This window comes from Astyanax mexicanus, chromosome 15, assembly GCF_023375975.1.
Source record: "Astyanax mexicanus isolate ESR-SI-001 chromosome 15, AstMex3_surface, whole genome shotgun sequence".
Classification (NCBI taxonomy): Eukaryota; Metazoa; Chordata; class Actinopteri; order Characiformes; family Acestrorhamphidae; genus Astyanax; species Astyanax mexicanus.
Window position 1 is genome coordinate 31,100,881 of NC_064422.1, and position 15,811 is coordinate 31,116,691.

Sequence of the window (15,811 nt, forward strand, 5' to 3'; positions counted from 1 at the left end):
TATATATTTTTTTACTTATTGTTTTTAACTCAAACTCACATATTTGTAGAATGTGTATGACTAACATGTCATGTGAAAGAAGAGTAAAGGCTTTTTATGCCACTAACTGGATATCACACTCTGGGAGTTAGCCTGGTGAGTATCAGAATACACATTTTGCACAAGAATTCACAGACTCTCTCAGCTCGTCCTCAAAGTTTCACAGCATTTTAAATAAGGTTGGTTTAAAAAAATAAAATACATTTCACCTTGAGAAATGTACTAAAATCAAACTGAACTATGATCGTTATTGACTCCAAAAAACACTGGAGTCACCCAACAGAACACAGAACCAACTATCAGCAACGTTGAGCTAAATTGCTCATATGGTGTTAATCTGGTATTTTAGCCAAATAATTACTAAAGTTATGAATAAATGCTGATGTGCCATTACTCCATGTTAAACTCCACAGAATTATGAACTAGTCCAGAACACTGGACCTTCTTCCTGTTCCCGCCTCAGACAGGCCCGACCAATAAGCAGAGAGTGTTCTCACATAGTTTGTTGTGTTGTTTTTTTATACTTGGGTTTTCCTCTGTGTGAACACAAACCTAACCAAAGGGTAAAAGCTATATAAAGTAATTTATTGATTTAGACCAGAACAAACCAACTGTAGGTGTGTAAACTTCTAGAAAATTCTTGGCATAAACCAAGATAAACCAAATTTCTGCCAATTTAAATTAAATGTTGAAAGTTTATTTTGTTTGTGTAAATTTAAAAAAAGGTAAGAGTTTAGTAATGAAGCAGTGGTACAAGTGCTTTACATCAACTACAAGTCTACAGTTTCAGAATCTTTAATGGTGCAGAATGGAAACAAGATTAAATAGTAGCAGTGCTCCATATTTTAGCAACATCACTGCAGTGCATTCTCTCAGGGCATGCATGAAAGTGAGATCCCCTGGTTGTTAGGATATGACACAAAAAAGCCACTGCTTTGGGTATAAAATGCTTTCACAGCCAGAACCATGTTGGTTCTTAAACTGTACCTTGCTAAATATTTAAGGCCCTGGCTCAGTGACCCAACGTTTGTCAACAAATACCAACATTGTTAGGATAGCATTTGTTTTTTTTTTACTGTTTCAGAGTAAAAGCTAACATGCCAAATGAACCAGAGTGACTGAGAGAAAATACTGTAGAATACTATGAAAGTGGGAAAGTGGAGACAGACCCAGGTCGAGAGCAAAATCACTGAATGTTGTGCTGGAAATAAATGGAGCAGCACACACACTGGTATAGTGTGCATACAGTATGCAGCCAGGCAAAAAAAACTTATTTACACCTCATGCCTATACAAACCCAATCATACTGTAGGAGTTTCTTAACAAACACATTTAACACATTCTTCCCACAGGGAGAAGCAGATTCAGTCTTCCGAGTTTAACTGTGTGTATTTAATGTTATTATGCTACTGCGCGTGTGTATTTTTTTTTACAGAGACGCGAAAGATACTTACAGTTGCGATGTCTTGATTTCACACATGAAGAAAAGTCCAATTTAGAATCTAATCTCCTGTAGTGGTGCCTGGTGGCACTGTTCCTAGGTGAAACCTATGGCGACTGCTGGGAAATTATTTAACCCATTATGTAATAGTTGCTTACCCACTGTTTGCAGGCAACTGACGAAAGTAATCTGAGACCCCATTTACACATTTACAGTGTAAACGCACTCAAGTCACATTTAAAATGCAATACAAATCTTATCACTCAAACCCCTTAGGGAGTTAGTCAGAGAGGCATTCGAGACACATGTTATAGCAGTGCAAACACATCAAACACCAAAACCTCTCCCAGTACAACCATCATAACTGCTTTACAATCAGGGAATTAACATATTCCATTAAACACAGCAATCAGCTTTCAGTCTGACTAACCAGAGACACATCTGTGCACAGCAATCAGCTTTCAGTCTGACTAACCAGAGACACATCTGTGCATGTGTTAATCATATAATCCAAATACCAGTCACCAGGTGAAGCGACTAGATGTAAACAGGTTCTGAATGGTTTGAGGTAAAATTGGTTCCGGCTACATTAAAGTGTCAAAATCCAGCAATGCAAACAACGTTGAAAGTTTTCTTCTTGCTTTAATACATTAAAGTCACACCGTGTTCCCCCAATTACTTCTGTAAATAAAGTGTGACAGCATTGAAAAACAGTTTCAATAGACAGATCTTTTTTTATAGAGATGAGGCTGGTGACAATCTAAGGCTCTTTTCTAGTTGTATACTCCACAGTAATAATTTAAGGTATTTACACATATTGAATGTCTGGGATTGGTAGGTTAGTAACCTAAATATTAATTTAGAGTTCTTTAGCCGCCATCTCTACTTCACTTGCAATGTTTTCAATTTTGTCCCAGACGTGAGTAGTATCTTATTGTGTTGTGTAGAGTGTAGTGACTCTTGTGAAAAGGAAGTATACTTAAGAGCATTAAAAGTATGTTCAAATTAGGTAAAGAATACTGAAAGTACATTTTCTATTTAATATAATTTATGAAAATACACATTCAATTCTGTGTATTTCCATAAAAATCTATTTTCAAGCAATATGCTTTAAATTAAACATTATATTGATATAATAAATGTAGTAGCATTAAATGCTGCTTAAAGTGCATTTTAGTGTAGCTTTGTTTTACAATATAATTCAAGTGTATTAAACATTATGTTAAAAAAACACATACTTAAATATACTTACATTTGCAGTTATATCAAAAAAGCACTTAAAAGCACAACCTAATGCTTTTATGTTGTATTAAATATAGCTTAATTAAAATCGAAATATACTTAAGTTGCCATAATTTGTGCCAGAAAAGTACATTTAGTATGTATTAAGTATGTATTAATTTATATTCAAAATATGTTAAGTATACTAAACATATGCTTTAATCCACTTTTCTTTTAAGCTCAACTTTAAACTTTAAAGTTTAATCTATTCTACAAACTTCCTAATCAACAACAAATTAGCATTAATAATTACTACTCATGTAACTAAATATATCAAATGTGTTTTGGCTGATCCACTGCATCTGGGGTCTTGAACTTTTTCTTTCTACTCCAAACTGATTAGACTGTAATAAGAATATGAACATTGTAAGATGTTGTGAATAAATACAGACCGACTAGAACATTACATTAGGACAGGGATGCAGAACAGAATGAATAATGAACATTGTAGAACATGAGAACATTTAAAAATATAATTAATAGAAAAGCAATTTGTAGAGATACCACAGGTATGCTATACCAGCCCACTGTTTGGGTTTACTGGAGAAAGATACCATGACCCAAACAGAATATTCATAAAACTTTTCTCTTTGATACACGCCAAACAGTAACAGCGCCAAAGAGTTATGAAACAGTGTCTGGAGGATGCCAAAACGGATTTGCATAAAGAGGCAAGCTGAAGAACTCTGAACTGTTTCTACCCAGAGCGTTTCCTCTTAAGATCACCCGTAATAAGACCAGCTTGATGCAATCCCAGAAGACCCTCTGGAAAGGCCTGGGACAGAGGCAGGTCTGCTCCATGGGGAGAAGCCTTTTGCCCTTGTGTGTCATAGTATGTGTGCAATCACATCACAGATAATTGGGAGTGTGGGGTGAATATAGAGTGTGATATTGAGAGCAAAAAAAGAGGAGGGAGGAGGAAACACAAGAGCTAAGCACCTCCTGTCAGAACAGCTTCTTTCTCGTTTGTCTTTTTCTGTGACAGTCCCACAGAGAGCTGGGTACATCTTCAGCAGGTTGATGAGATTAGTCACAGTCTAAGTCCAGTGTTTGTTAGCAATGTTAGCTAAGCACCCTCTATTCTAAACAAAATAAACCAATATCAGATATTAAACAGGTCTTGAATGATTGATTGCATCTGGGGTACATGAGAAATTGTGCTCATTTGATTTTTTAATGAATCATTTATAAGCACAATGGGCCAGTTTCACAGACAGTGATTAAGCCTAGATGTAGACTATATATTTTTTTTTTTTTCAATGAAAAATCTCTATTTGAATTACTGTGTATTACAACCCTAAGCTTAGTCCCTTATCTGGGAATCTCCCTCTCTAAATCCAAATTTTTGGAGAGACCCTATTTTATGGAATGCATTCAGCCATTGCTGATACAGATGTGCAAATGCACACACCCACACAGCTTTTCTAGTTAACATCAAGAATGAATAACAATACAATAGGAGTCTGGAGCAGATAAACATTAACCTGTTGGCACCATGCCTAATGCCTGAAATGGATGAGAGGGGTATAAAGCACCCCAGCAGTGACCTGTGGAGCAGTGGAACCGTGTCCTCTGGGAAAATGGTTCTCTATTTTTTTTCTATGGGGATTAGTTGGGAAGTTGGGGATAAGGTGGGGTTTGTGGTAGTGATCCAACATCCCGACATTCTTATGTCGCTGAATGAAATCTAATTATCACAGCAATGCTCCTAGTAGAAATTTCAGTAGAAAGCTTTCCCTGAACAATAGAGTAATTTGGTCCCACAAAACCAAGATGCATCTTTTATTTTAATATCCCTAATGTGTAATGAATCAGTCAAAGTGTTCCAAAAACCCTTGTATTTGTCAAGTGAACCTTTTGGTGAAATACACAATTTGATATACTCTATAAATAGAATCTCAATCTTCCCACTAGCTTGGCATCAGGAAGATGAAGGTTAACACATGCTGCTTCCTACACGTGAAGCACAACTGCATCTTCTCAAACTGCCATTAATCCATCATCACTGGACAGCTCAGCACGCACGGAGAAGAACCAATTGTCCAATTCTGTTACGTCAGACATGTAACATACACCATTTGTATTAACACTGAACTGAACGATGGTGGAAAGAAACCCTCCCTCCTGCCCACCCAGAGAGAGCAAGGCCAATTATGCTCTCCTGGGTTTCCAGCCACGGGTGGCTGTGGCATTAGAGTGGAATTATTTTGATCTTTTAAGACTTTAATGTTATAAATAATAAATGTATCACATTGCAGGTTGTGAAGGATCTGTAAAAGCGGTTGCCATGGAGGAAATGCATTATGAATAAGAAGGAGATAAATAGATGGAAGATAACTGCTGAGGTATGCTGGTAATAAACTGGATTCATGGGTGTTACAACTGTACCAATATTTACCATACATGGTGCCTAATTAAGAGTTTAGACTGCCTGGACACTGAGGGGGCTACATCCCACACAACCCACTTGTTGTAATATGCTTTAAAAATTCTTACTGTATAAACGTACAACCAACACATCAAACTCCTGATACACTCCCTGCTCACTCTGATCATCTGATAAAAATATTGCATACCTTTATAGTATATATTGTTTTTTGTTGTTTGACATCTTTAATTTATTTTATTATTTATTATTATAAAGGATTATACTATAGAATATAGTACAGTTTTGCACGAATCAAAGCAGAAGCAAAAATAGTAGTGTTAAACAGCTTTCGGTTGTGTTGTAACCAATGGCAGTGCTTAAATATACCACCAGCATTTTCACTCCATCAGGAATAAAGTGTTCAACTCCAGCTGAAAAAGTCCACTTATCATGTGTCACTTTTAACGAGGCACCCACCATTAAGCCCTGCATTCACTTCAATTCCGGTTAAAATGAGATTAAAAAGGTGATTAAAAATTCTAAACTCAACATTAACGTTAATTAATTCACCATTCATTCAGATTGTTATCATTGAGGACTGTCAGCACAATTTTGTGGTGAGTAGTTTAATGTAGAAATACGATATTGTGCTAGCTGTGGTGTTCAGGGGGCTTGCTGATGTTGCTAAGGTTTACATGGACTGAAGTTTACATGGACCTGCCAGATTTTTTTTATCTGAAACAAACACAAATAGCCAATACAAATTAGTCTTTTCATCAAAGTTTGAGGGACTTTCAGACATCTGAACACTGCTAATGTTGGCTGCTCTAAAGCCCATTGAGAAAGCCTAAAACTGGCAAGCACTCAGGTAAATGGTGCAGCCAAAAGTTTGATAACAGTACTATTTAAAACAAGCCACTGATTTGATATGACTTTTCCTTTCCTTCTATAGAAATTAAACCAAAACTGTCCACCACAGGAGAGACCAGAGGTGGAGCTGGACTTACTTGGTAGACCCAGCCTCTCCTCCCATACCAAGTATGTCTCAGACTGCTTTTACAGAGTTAAAAACATAGCCTAAAGGACTAAAAGCTTAACAGAAAGTGTGCAATGCAGATGACAGGTCTCTGACTTATTCTTGCGATATTGCAGAAAAATTAATTAAACCATTTTCTGGGGGGAGCAGGAAATATAAAATGTGCCAATATTAGCACAAAGAAAACTGTTAGAATTGACACTGAAGGTGAAAACAGTTTAGAGGAGAAATAACTGGATTAAAAACGTGCCGTTTTTTCATTAAAACATATGGGAATGGGTGGAGCAACATATCATACAAGACCTCTGGTGGCATGTTGTAGTCCAAGCTTTTCTACAGTCATTGATCTAACCTATAATCAGGAAGATATAATGCATGAAAAAAAAAATATGTGTCACTATGAGGTTAATTGGAAATTTCATGTTTGAAAAACAACATCTGGTTACTCTGAGTCAAAGAACTAGCATACAGTATATTTTTATGTGCTTGTTGTTCAGCATTGTGCTCCCAAAGCAGCCGGCAGTAACCAAGGGAGGCAATTCAGCTCAGTGTGATGAAAATGCAGCATTAACTTCAATAGTGTCTGGCTGCAGGGTTGGAAAATATACAAAACAAACACGCACAGTGTTTTCCTGTATTCAGACTATTGGATCTTATTCACCAACTGTTCTTAAGAAGACATTTCTTCTTTAGACCCACCTATGCAATTTTGACAGAGATTTGAAATGACTGTAAGACATGTTGAGGTTTACATTTTAAGTTTACATTTGTAATTTTTATTGGTATATACTAGCTGCTACCTTTGCTGCTTTATTAATGTTGTACATGATTAGGCTAAACTCTGTGCACTTGCTTGAATTTATAATTATTGTTATAAAAATGGAAAAATATTATATAATATGTATTTTTTTACAACTACCTTTTTACCACTCAATGTGTAACATACACAAAAATAAGCAAATACAAGCACATATGTCATAATACTGATGTAGATTTCGACAGTGGGTAGTTGCTTTGAATCACACCACGCAGCTTGATTTAGGGCGTGTCAGTGTGTATTTTGTGTTGTGAAAACACAAAAATACTCCTTACACGGCTCAAACCATGCAAAAGGCACATGGCGCAGTGTTTATGTGCTTCTCAGCACAGGAAACTGAACTGCACATTCACGCTGTGAAGGTCTGCAAGCATGTAATTTACAGGAACAGCAATATACTTTTATTGTGTATTCTGTTTATTGTTGATGTAAAAGTAGGGTTTGCGTGCTGCGGTGGGTCCATGTGTGTGTCTGTGTATATGTCTCTAACACGCAGGGGTTTACACATGCTGTGTAGCCAAGACAGAAATGGACGTCTGACTGTTGACTGTTGACATGGTTTAAATCAGTCAGTGGCGCACCTGTTTTCCACCGCCAAAATAGCACTACACCAGAAATTTACCTGATCATACCTCACTTCCAAACCACCATGCACATCAGCGTAGACATATTCATAAAGTCCAGCGCTATTTTAACAGTGCAGACGCAAGGCGTGAAAATAGACTGTTGAGGGTGTAAGTTAGCAATGAATCTCACAATGTGCCTTGTGCAGTGTGTAAGATAGGGCCCAAAGGCTATTCAGTTCCTCTTTAAATAGAAGGACATGCATCAACAATATTGCCTGCGGTAATTGACCATAAGATATAGATGTGGGAGATTAGCTCTAGATTAGAGAAATGATTAAGTAGTCCTTTATCTGAACATCATAATGAAAGACAAGCTGTGGTAAACTGAGTCGCTGTTATTATGGTGGTGAACTGTTTGTATAGTTTCAGATTCAAATTTAAATTTATTTTCATAGGGCTTTTACAAAAACAAATCCAAGTCTCTTGTGAGGAAGCACCAGAGTAATAGTGACAACAGTGGCAAGGAAAAACTCCCTCATACTAAGAGGAAGGAACCTTGGGAGAAAACAAGACTCAGTAAGAGGAACCCATCCTCCTCTGGTCGACACGGACAGCACAAACAAATAACAGAACAAAAACAACTGTATCGAGGGATAACGGAGAGCTATAGGTAATTTAGAAAAAGGTTATGAGTGTGAGTAGGTGATGATCACATGCTCAGTGTTAATGTTAAAAAGATAATGGAGAGCTATAGCTAATGTAGAAACAGGTTATGAATTATGAGTGTGAGTAGGTGATGAGCACATGCTCAGTGTTAATGTTAAAGTCCAGGCAGTTTAAACATCCATATGTTGGATCAGTGCAAGAGTTTATGCTTAAAGTTTATATATTGAAGTCCAAGCAGATATCTCATGTTATTTTCAGACTACAGAGAAGGGACAGCTGATTACACTACACACAGTCAGTCAGGCCTTGGCCTGTCAGGAAAAACACAGCAGCAAAAAAAAAAAAAAACCTACGTCAAAAATACGCACAATTCACAACTGTAAGCTCCTAGTAATTAACAGCTAAGGAGAAATTGGGCAGGCTGTGAATGGGGCATATGGGAGATGTCTTCTTGCATCATGCTTACTCGTGATGGGAATGCAGATCCTGTGGCCAGATTGTACAACACTGCCATCTGCTGGCAGTGTGCCATCATGCCACTGGGTTGGGTGAGAGGTGGTGAGAGATATTAAAAGATGTGTTCCTTTAAAAACATGAAAGAAGAAAGGGACACGCTGTGTATCACAATATATCACTTAAAGAGACAGGCCTGGAGATGGAGTGTGATTGCGTCGTGCAGCAGAGCGGTGGCGGGATGCCTCTTGTCTCTGTGGGGCGTCCGTTTAAGGCTGCTGGAGGAGTCTTTTGTCGGCAGCAGGATGCCACAGACAGACACTTGCATCCTCAGATCACTTTCTGTCTGTGTCACAGGCCAAATACTGACATTAGATGCAAACGGTCCTGGGCGATAAAGCCTAATGCATACTGAATATGCAGCCGCGTTGCACAATAAAGACTGTATACTGGCTGCCACATATAGATGTAGATGTATTATATCTGTAATATTGTAATACTGGTACACTGCTATTGAAATATGACATTTCCAATATGCATCTAGGCCCTTTAGCCAGTCCCAATTTGGTTTATTGAATGATGTGAGTGCTTTGAAAAAAAAAAAGGTCTGTCTTTATCTGTCTATTATATTATTGATGCATATTAATATACTAGTGCATCACAACTGCAGTATAGAGTTAAGCACTTAAACACAATACTCTATTACTATACTATAAACATATCACATAATGCTAAATATGTTATGCCTTTACAGTTCACAATCAAGGAGGCCATAATATATGCTTGCATGCGTGCTGGTTCTTATCCATTGAATAAAGGCATATTTTATTCTTATATATTTCATACATATTTTTATTTAACCATGCAACATACATTAGAATGCAGTACAGTAAAAGGCATGTACAGTATATGTGTGTATGCGTGTTTGTGTCTCACTAGTCAAAGTGTTAATCAGAGCACAGCCACTAGGTGGAGGGCTATGCTGGAGAAGCTGCTGTGTGCTGGATATGTGGGGCACGTTGCTGCAGCACAGTGGACTTCAGCTGAATTATTAAAGCCACATACATGGATTCCAGCACAACAAAGTGGCAGCCTTGGAAGCGGACCCAGTGAAGATATGATAAACAAAGCATACATAAATTACCATCCTACAAATATCCTACTATACTATTATAGAGAATAGCTTGTTCTGTATGAAAGCACTGGATACAAACATGAATCAGTCTCAGCTGTGGAATTCTCAGTATTGATTATAAGTTAGAATTTTACATTTAATTTAGGCCTACAACATTTCAAGTTGACAGGGTAAAATCTGGTGACCTCCCTCCAAGCTCACTACACAGGACATTGCAAAATTTTGGTCACAACTTTGACACCACTATCACTATTACTATCACTATCACTATCCATTACTCCACCAGAAACAGCATGAAGTCTTTTTAATAACATTGACTTCAGTAGAAATAATGAATTAGTTGGTGTCCCAATTTTTATGGAAAATGAAAGCAAAAGGTTTGGACTAATTTATTTAAATTCACTTAATTACTAATTGTTCAAGGCTTTGTTTAGTTAGGTTTAGCTATTAGTTACTTAATTCAAACTATGTTTTGCATTTTGTATTTTAAAACTACATATCCAGGATTGCATAGTTTAAAGTAAAATAAAAAATCACTTCTCTTGCTAGCTGTAAAACCTTCCATTAACAACTTATGCTGGTTCAAAGAAAACTGAAATGTTGAGTTATCATTTAGAAGACGTGTAGTGAGAGTGTTACGCAAGCAAGTAATTAATTCATATAATAAATTATTAAGATAATGTAGAGGTCCATACTATGTCTGCTATTCTGAATTCCCAGAATATATAAATAAATGTACCAGGTGCTGAGTTACAAATATTGCAAAAATAATTCAAAATACATTTCATTTGCTATTTCCAATAAGGTGCTGCATTTTCCCTGTGAGTTATTTTGTAATGGATAAACTGATGGGTTAATGTAATAATCTGATGAGACAGATTTTTACAAGTATGTCTTTTTCATATTATTAAGAAATTCACCGTCTCATATATAATGTATAACAATTATAACTTTAAAATACTGTCTGACTGAATGTTCTTTATGAAGCAAAATGTGGTTCTTGAGTGGAATCACTCATGGAATCTCTTTTATTACATGTATGCCAATCATACTGTATAAAGTAGCCTCAGTTAACAATAAGGAGAATGTAATGGACCTATCAGTAGTTCAATCAGCACTAACTCACAATTATTAATTGGTCCATTTTTGTGCATTTTAATCAAAAACAGCAGCGCTCTGTATTACAAAACACCATTTAATTCCTCTGTATTACGTATTCCAGTGTTGTGGAGTCAATTAGTGAGGCGGCTGAAAGTGCAGCAGATTTGTCTTCTACAGATTTGATCATGCATCAAAAGGGGGCTATCAGAGACTGCAATTACTGTTCCTCAAATGTAATTGCATTAATTACGAACAATTGCTTTGAAGAGAGAAATTTTCAGTGTATGATTGTACAGGACACAACATGAAAAAGGAAATTAATGGCATTTAATTTTTCCCTTTTAAATTAATACATTTCAGGGGGATCAAAAGCGCAGGCCTAATAGGCTCCACTAAAGGCCAGATATGGTTACATGTCGATTCAGAATTTGAAACGAGTGATCAATTAGTTATACAGATGATACAGTTCAAATTCCTCAGAATCGATAGTTCCTGAAAAAGTGGGCCGCTCATACAGCATACGCTTCAGAGTGTGATTAATGAGAACTGCATTGGAGAATAATTCTCTAGAGCCAGGTTCTCATACTCATTCCTCTGCAGTGGACGCAGGAGGCCCGGCGAGGCCTAAGATTTGTGGGTTTGACATATGCAGAATAGCCCCTTCCCTTTTACCCTGCTGGGATAATTGAAGCACTATATACGATATTTCCTGCCACAAATCTGCCATTGATCTTCCTTTTATCAACACTCAAACAGGAAGCCACCGCAGCACTCTGTTTGATGAGACTGGCTGGCACGGTGGCCTGGTACCATGCTGCTGGATGTGTGGCGACATCAAATTTGTATAATGTACTACTGAAGATTCTCAATCAAAGCACAATAGACACCACTGACTGCAAAAAAAGCTGAACCATGCCATCCTCTTCACACTCTCTCAGACTCAAGCTTCACCTGCCAATCTCCATGTCAAGAAGTTGTTTAGATACATCTCAGTGGCCTTTGCAACACATAAATTAGGACGTTAATGTGCTCTGTCGTATTTAAAGAATCCATGGCCCACATAAATTACTGCGCAACACAACAACGCTCTCCCTTATTACTGTACTAATGTAATCCAGCGGATACACACAATCGATTTAGCACTCAAACTCACAATTGATCCATTTTGTTTTAAATCCAGTTGGCTTTCAATTAGCTAGATTGTTTTCTTTTATGAAGTTAATCAAGCTCTTAACACACAGCATCAGTATAATGAAAATGTGCTGGGCTTTGACTGACACGATGACACTGCCGCTTCCTGTTGAGTGCTCGGTTCGCTTCATGAAAGCAAACAACCTAGTTAACTGAAATTCAGCAGCATTTAAACAGAATGGATCAATAGCAAGTGTTTACTCCCTGTTTACACGTGTCTTCATTGTCTGTGTATTACTGGGGGATAATTGCATGCCATATGTGCACCATCATCTGCAGCATATTCATGGGTTCATGGGTTTGTTTTAAGTGGATTTAACAAAAAGCCCATAATAATGAGAAATAAAAAAGGCTGGAAGGAATAAAAGAGGGGTAAAAAGTTTACAAAATGTACTAAAGGTTAATGCAGCACAAAAGAAGCAAAAGGAAATCTGTCTTGACTCTATAGCTCTCTTTGTCCCATCATCTACTGGCCTCTTTATCAACGTCGTTGATTTACAATCCAACACACTTCATTTCCTAGATGGGATTTCCATCAGGAAGACATTCACTTCCTCTATTGACTTTGAGTATTGATCACTTATTGACTTTTCAATCAAGCACAGTGTGTTCAATAAATTCTCATTTGCGTAATTTATCCCATTTTAAGCCATCAAGTGAGACTTATATTAAATCATATCTGCTTTATGCTTTTTGTACATTTTATAAAACACAAGAAAAATTGATCTCAGATAAATTTGAACTTGTTAACATATTGTTGACAGGCAATCAGAGCAAGACAGAAAACACCCAGTGCAGACGCGGATCGAACACACAGTCGATACATATTCATTTGAAGCTGGATACTGTTTTTATATAATAATTACTGTGAGTGTCATTTCTTTGTTATATATTTTATTCAAAACCATTTCGGTGTCTTTCTACTGGTCCATTTATAGGGAAATTTTGACACAGTTTAAATGACAACAGTCAGGTTCAAACAGAGTTCAGCAGATTTAGGCTCCTTAAAGCACAAAAAAAATACTTATATTACTTATCTTAATCATCTCTATAGTACTTAATTTAGTAAAAATAAATGAATACCATAAAAAGTAACAAGAATTTCTCATTCTGAAGAAATGCCCCTGGCTAGCGTGTTGTGATCAGTTCCAGCACAAGTTTACCTGATTTTAAACTGATTGATATGATAACGGTAAATAATACTAGACTCTAAATTATGTCAAAAACAGAAAACTGGACATGTATGTTTTTGGACATGGTTTATGTGTAACTGTCATATCCTACGTCCTATTCTTCCATTATGGTGCACATTAATTTTGACACATTTAGCACTTTACACCTAAATACACATTTTTTGGTTAAATTATTTCTATATTGTGTCAGTTCCTGACCGCAAATGTATAGTCAATATTCATAATCATATTTTAGTTATTATTTTGTATATTATTGTTGACACATTTGCGTTAGCTTTACATTTTATACAAGGATTTCATTACAGATGAACATTGAACATTGTTGTTTTAGTCTATTAACTACAGACACCATTTTTCCAAAATTTAGAGCATTTAGAGCATTTATTTACAGGAAATGAGAAATACCAGAAATAACAAAAAATGCAGAGCTTTCAGACCTCAAATAATGCAAAGAAGTAATGGAAGTTCATATTCATAAAGTTTTAAGAAGTTCAGAAATCAATATTTGGTGGAGTAACCCTGGTTTTTAATCACAGTTTTCGTGCATCTTGGCATGATTTCCTCCACCAGTCTTACACACTGCTTTTGGATAACTATCACTCCTGGTGCAAAAAAAGCAGTTCAGCTTGGTAAGATGGATTGTGATCATCCATGTTCCTCTTGATTATATTCTAGAGGTTTTCAATTTGGTAAAACTAAAGAAATTCATAATTTTAAGTGCTTTCTTAGTTTTTTCCAGATCTATATATATGTTCGTGCCTTACTGAACCTGGCTTCTTTGCCAAAAAGTGATGCAAGTTGCTCAATTCTTATTGGAACGAACAGAAACGAGTTGTGAGCTTGTCATACAGGGAGGATGTGCAGATATTAGAGTGGGGCTCGCAGTGCAGCAGATAGGGGGCGCTATTGCTCTGGTTTCCCTGAACTGGAGGGAAGTGAACCCAACTTGGAGGCAGAAGCCTGAGTGAGTAATTGAGTCAGTAGCTCTGGGGGGGAGAGTAAGGGGAGTAAAGTGGTCCAGCTGCTGTTCAGTCCCTCAGAGAGTCCGGCAGGGACAGCTCAGACTCACAGAGCGCGCGCGGGAGCTGCAGTGAGGGAGGATTACACTCTCCTGGACTGGCTTGGATGTGCGTGTGAATGAGAGGAGTGATTGAGTTATCAGAAGAGGGAAAAGGCTGTGACTGCTTCACTCTGACAGTCACCCCGACACTCACATCTCTGACACACACGTGAGGAATGAGTTCACCTGCTGGGAGACGACCCAGGACCATGAACACGGAGTGAGCGTGGAGGCGCGCAAGGGATGGCCATCATTACGCACGCGCTCCTGGCTGCGTTACTCCTGCAGTTTTGCTCTTGTTAAAAGCTGAGGGCGCGTGTTTGTGTGTGCTCTCTCTGTTTCTCGGTATAAAGCAGCGGGTCAGCGGTGATCAGCAGTGCAGAGCAGCGGCAGCAGGTTGGGGGATGTACGGCTGCACCATGCTCGCTCCCGCGGTCCGGTCCGGAGCGCATTCAGCGCGCAGTGGATTTATGGGGGAAACAGTCAAGCGTTGCGATTTCTAAAGTAAAGGGTTTTTCATACAGTTCATAAAAGGGATCAGGACAAAGTCACCATGCTCTTCTTCACTTTCTGGACCTTCTTTCCTCTTCTGGGTAAGTTGGAACGCATGTGCGCAAAGACCCGTTAGCGTTAAAAGTAGGATACATCAGGGAAAACTATTCGCACTGTTGGCACCTTAAACAAATAACACAGAAACAAGAAACATACTCACTGTATTTGCATTGTAACTGAACCCTAATGAAATGTGGTTGAAATATGGTTGAAGTAGTGTCTGTTGTGGTTTCAACATTGAAACTACGTTAAAACTAGCTTTAATACTAATTGGTTTTGCAAACGTTAAAAGTTTAACGCTGAATCAACATAATGTCCTCAACCTTCTGCCATTTTAATCTGTATACAATTTCAAAATGGTTGAATTGAGGGATGAAAAAGTAGTTTTACTTCTATTTGCAGTATTTGTTTTTTCATTTGGCACCATTTCTTTACCAATGCTGATTTAACCTTAACATCAACTTGATTCAGCATTGAAATGTCAGCTGGAAACCCTCACATACCCCATTTATTCACAACCTGTGTCCTGCACTGTACAGAACTGTTACAAGCAATATTATTCTTTCTCTTAAAAGTCACCTTAAAATGACAAAAAAACACACTATTATTATCTGTTTTGTTTGACCAACCAAAGCTGTTCAGCCAGTATTAGCAATAAATAAGCACTTTTAGTGTTCAGCCAAATAAGTACAAAGACTGAATAATTTATACTGAACAATTTTGATAACAATCAAACCACAACTTACTGTGATGCTAAAAATGTTCTGTGTTCAATATTTTAATTGTATCGTAATTTAATTCATAATTGCTGACAAAAGACAAAAAAAAAGAGGCAAGATTTCATTTTCAGCTAAAAATTATCATATCACCAAGTTAACTGATGACATGTAGAACTGTAACTATAAAACTAAA

The 15,811-nt window shown here is 37.3% G+C and overlaps 1 protein-coding gene across 1 annotated transcript in view; it reads left to right on the forward strand.

The window, feature by feature from the left end:
• The first annotated feature begins 14,294 nt into the window (after nt 1–14,294).
• The window catches only part of gfra1b (gdnf family receptor alpha 1b), a 44,079-nt gene continuing 42,562 nt past the window's right edge, over nt 14,295–15,811 (forward strand). Inside the window, exon 1 of the mRNA XM_007259179.4 lies at nt 14,295–14,940. Within this exon, the coding sequence (XP_007259241.2) occupies nt 14,901–14,940 (40 nt within the window). The 5' untranslated portion in view covers nt 14,295–14,900. The remainder of the gene's footprint in view (nt 14,941–15,811) is intronic.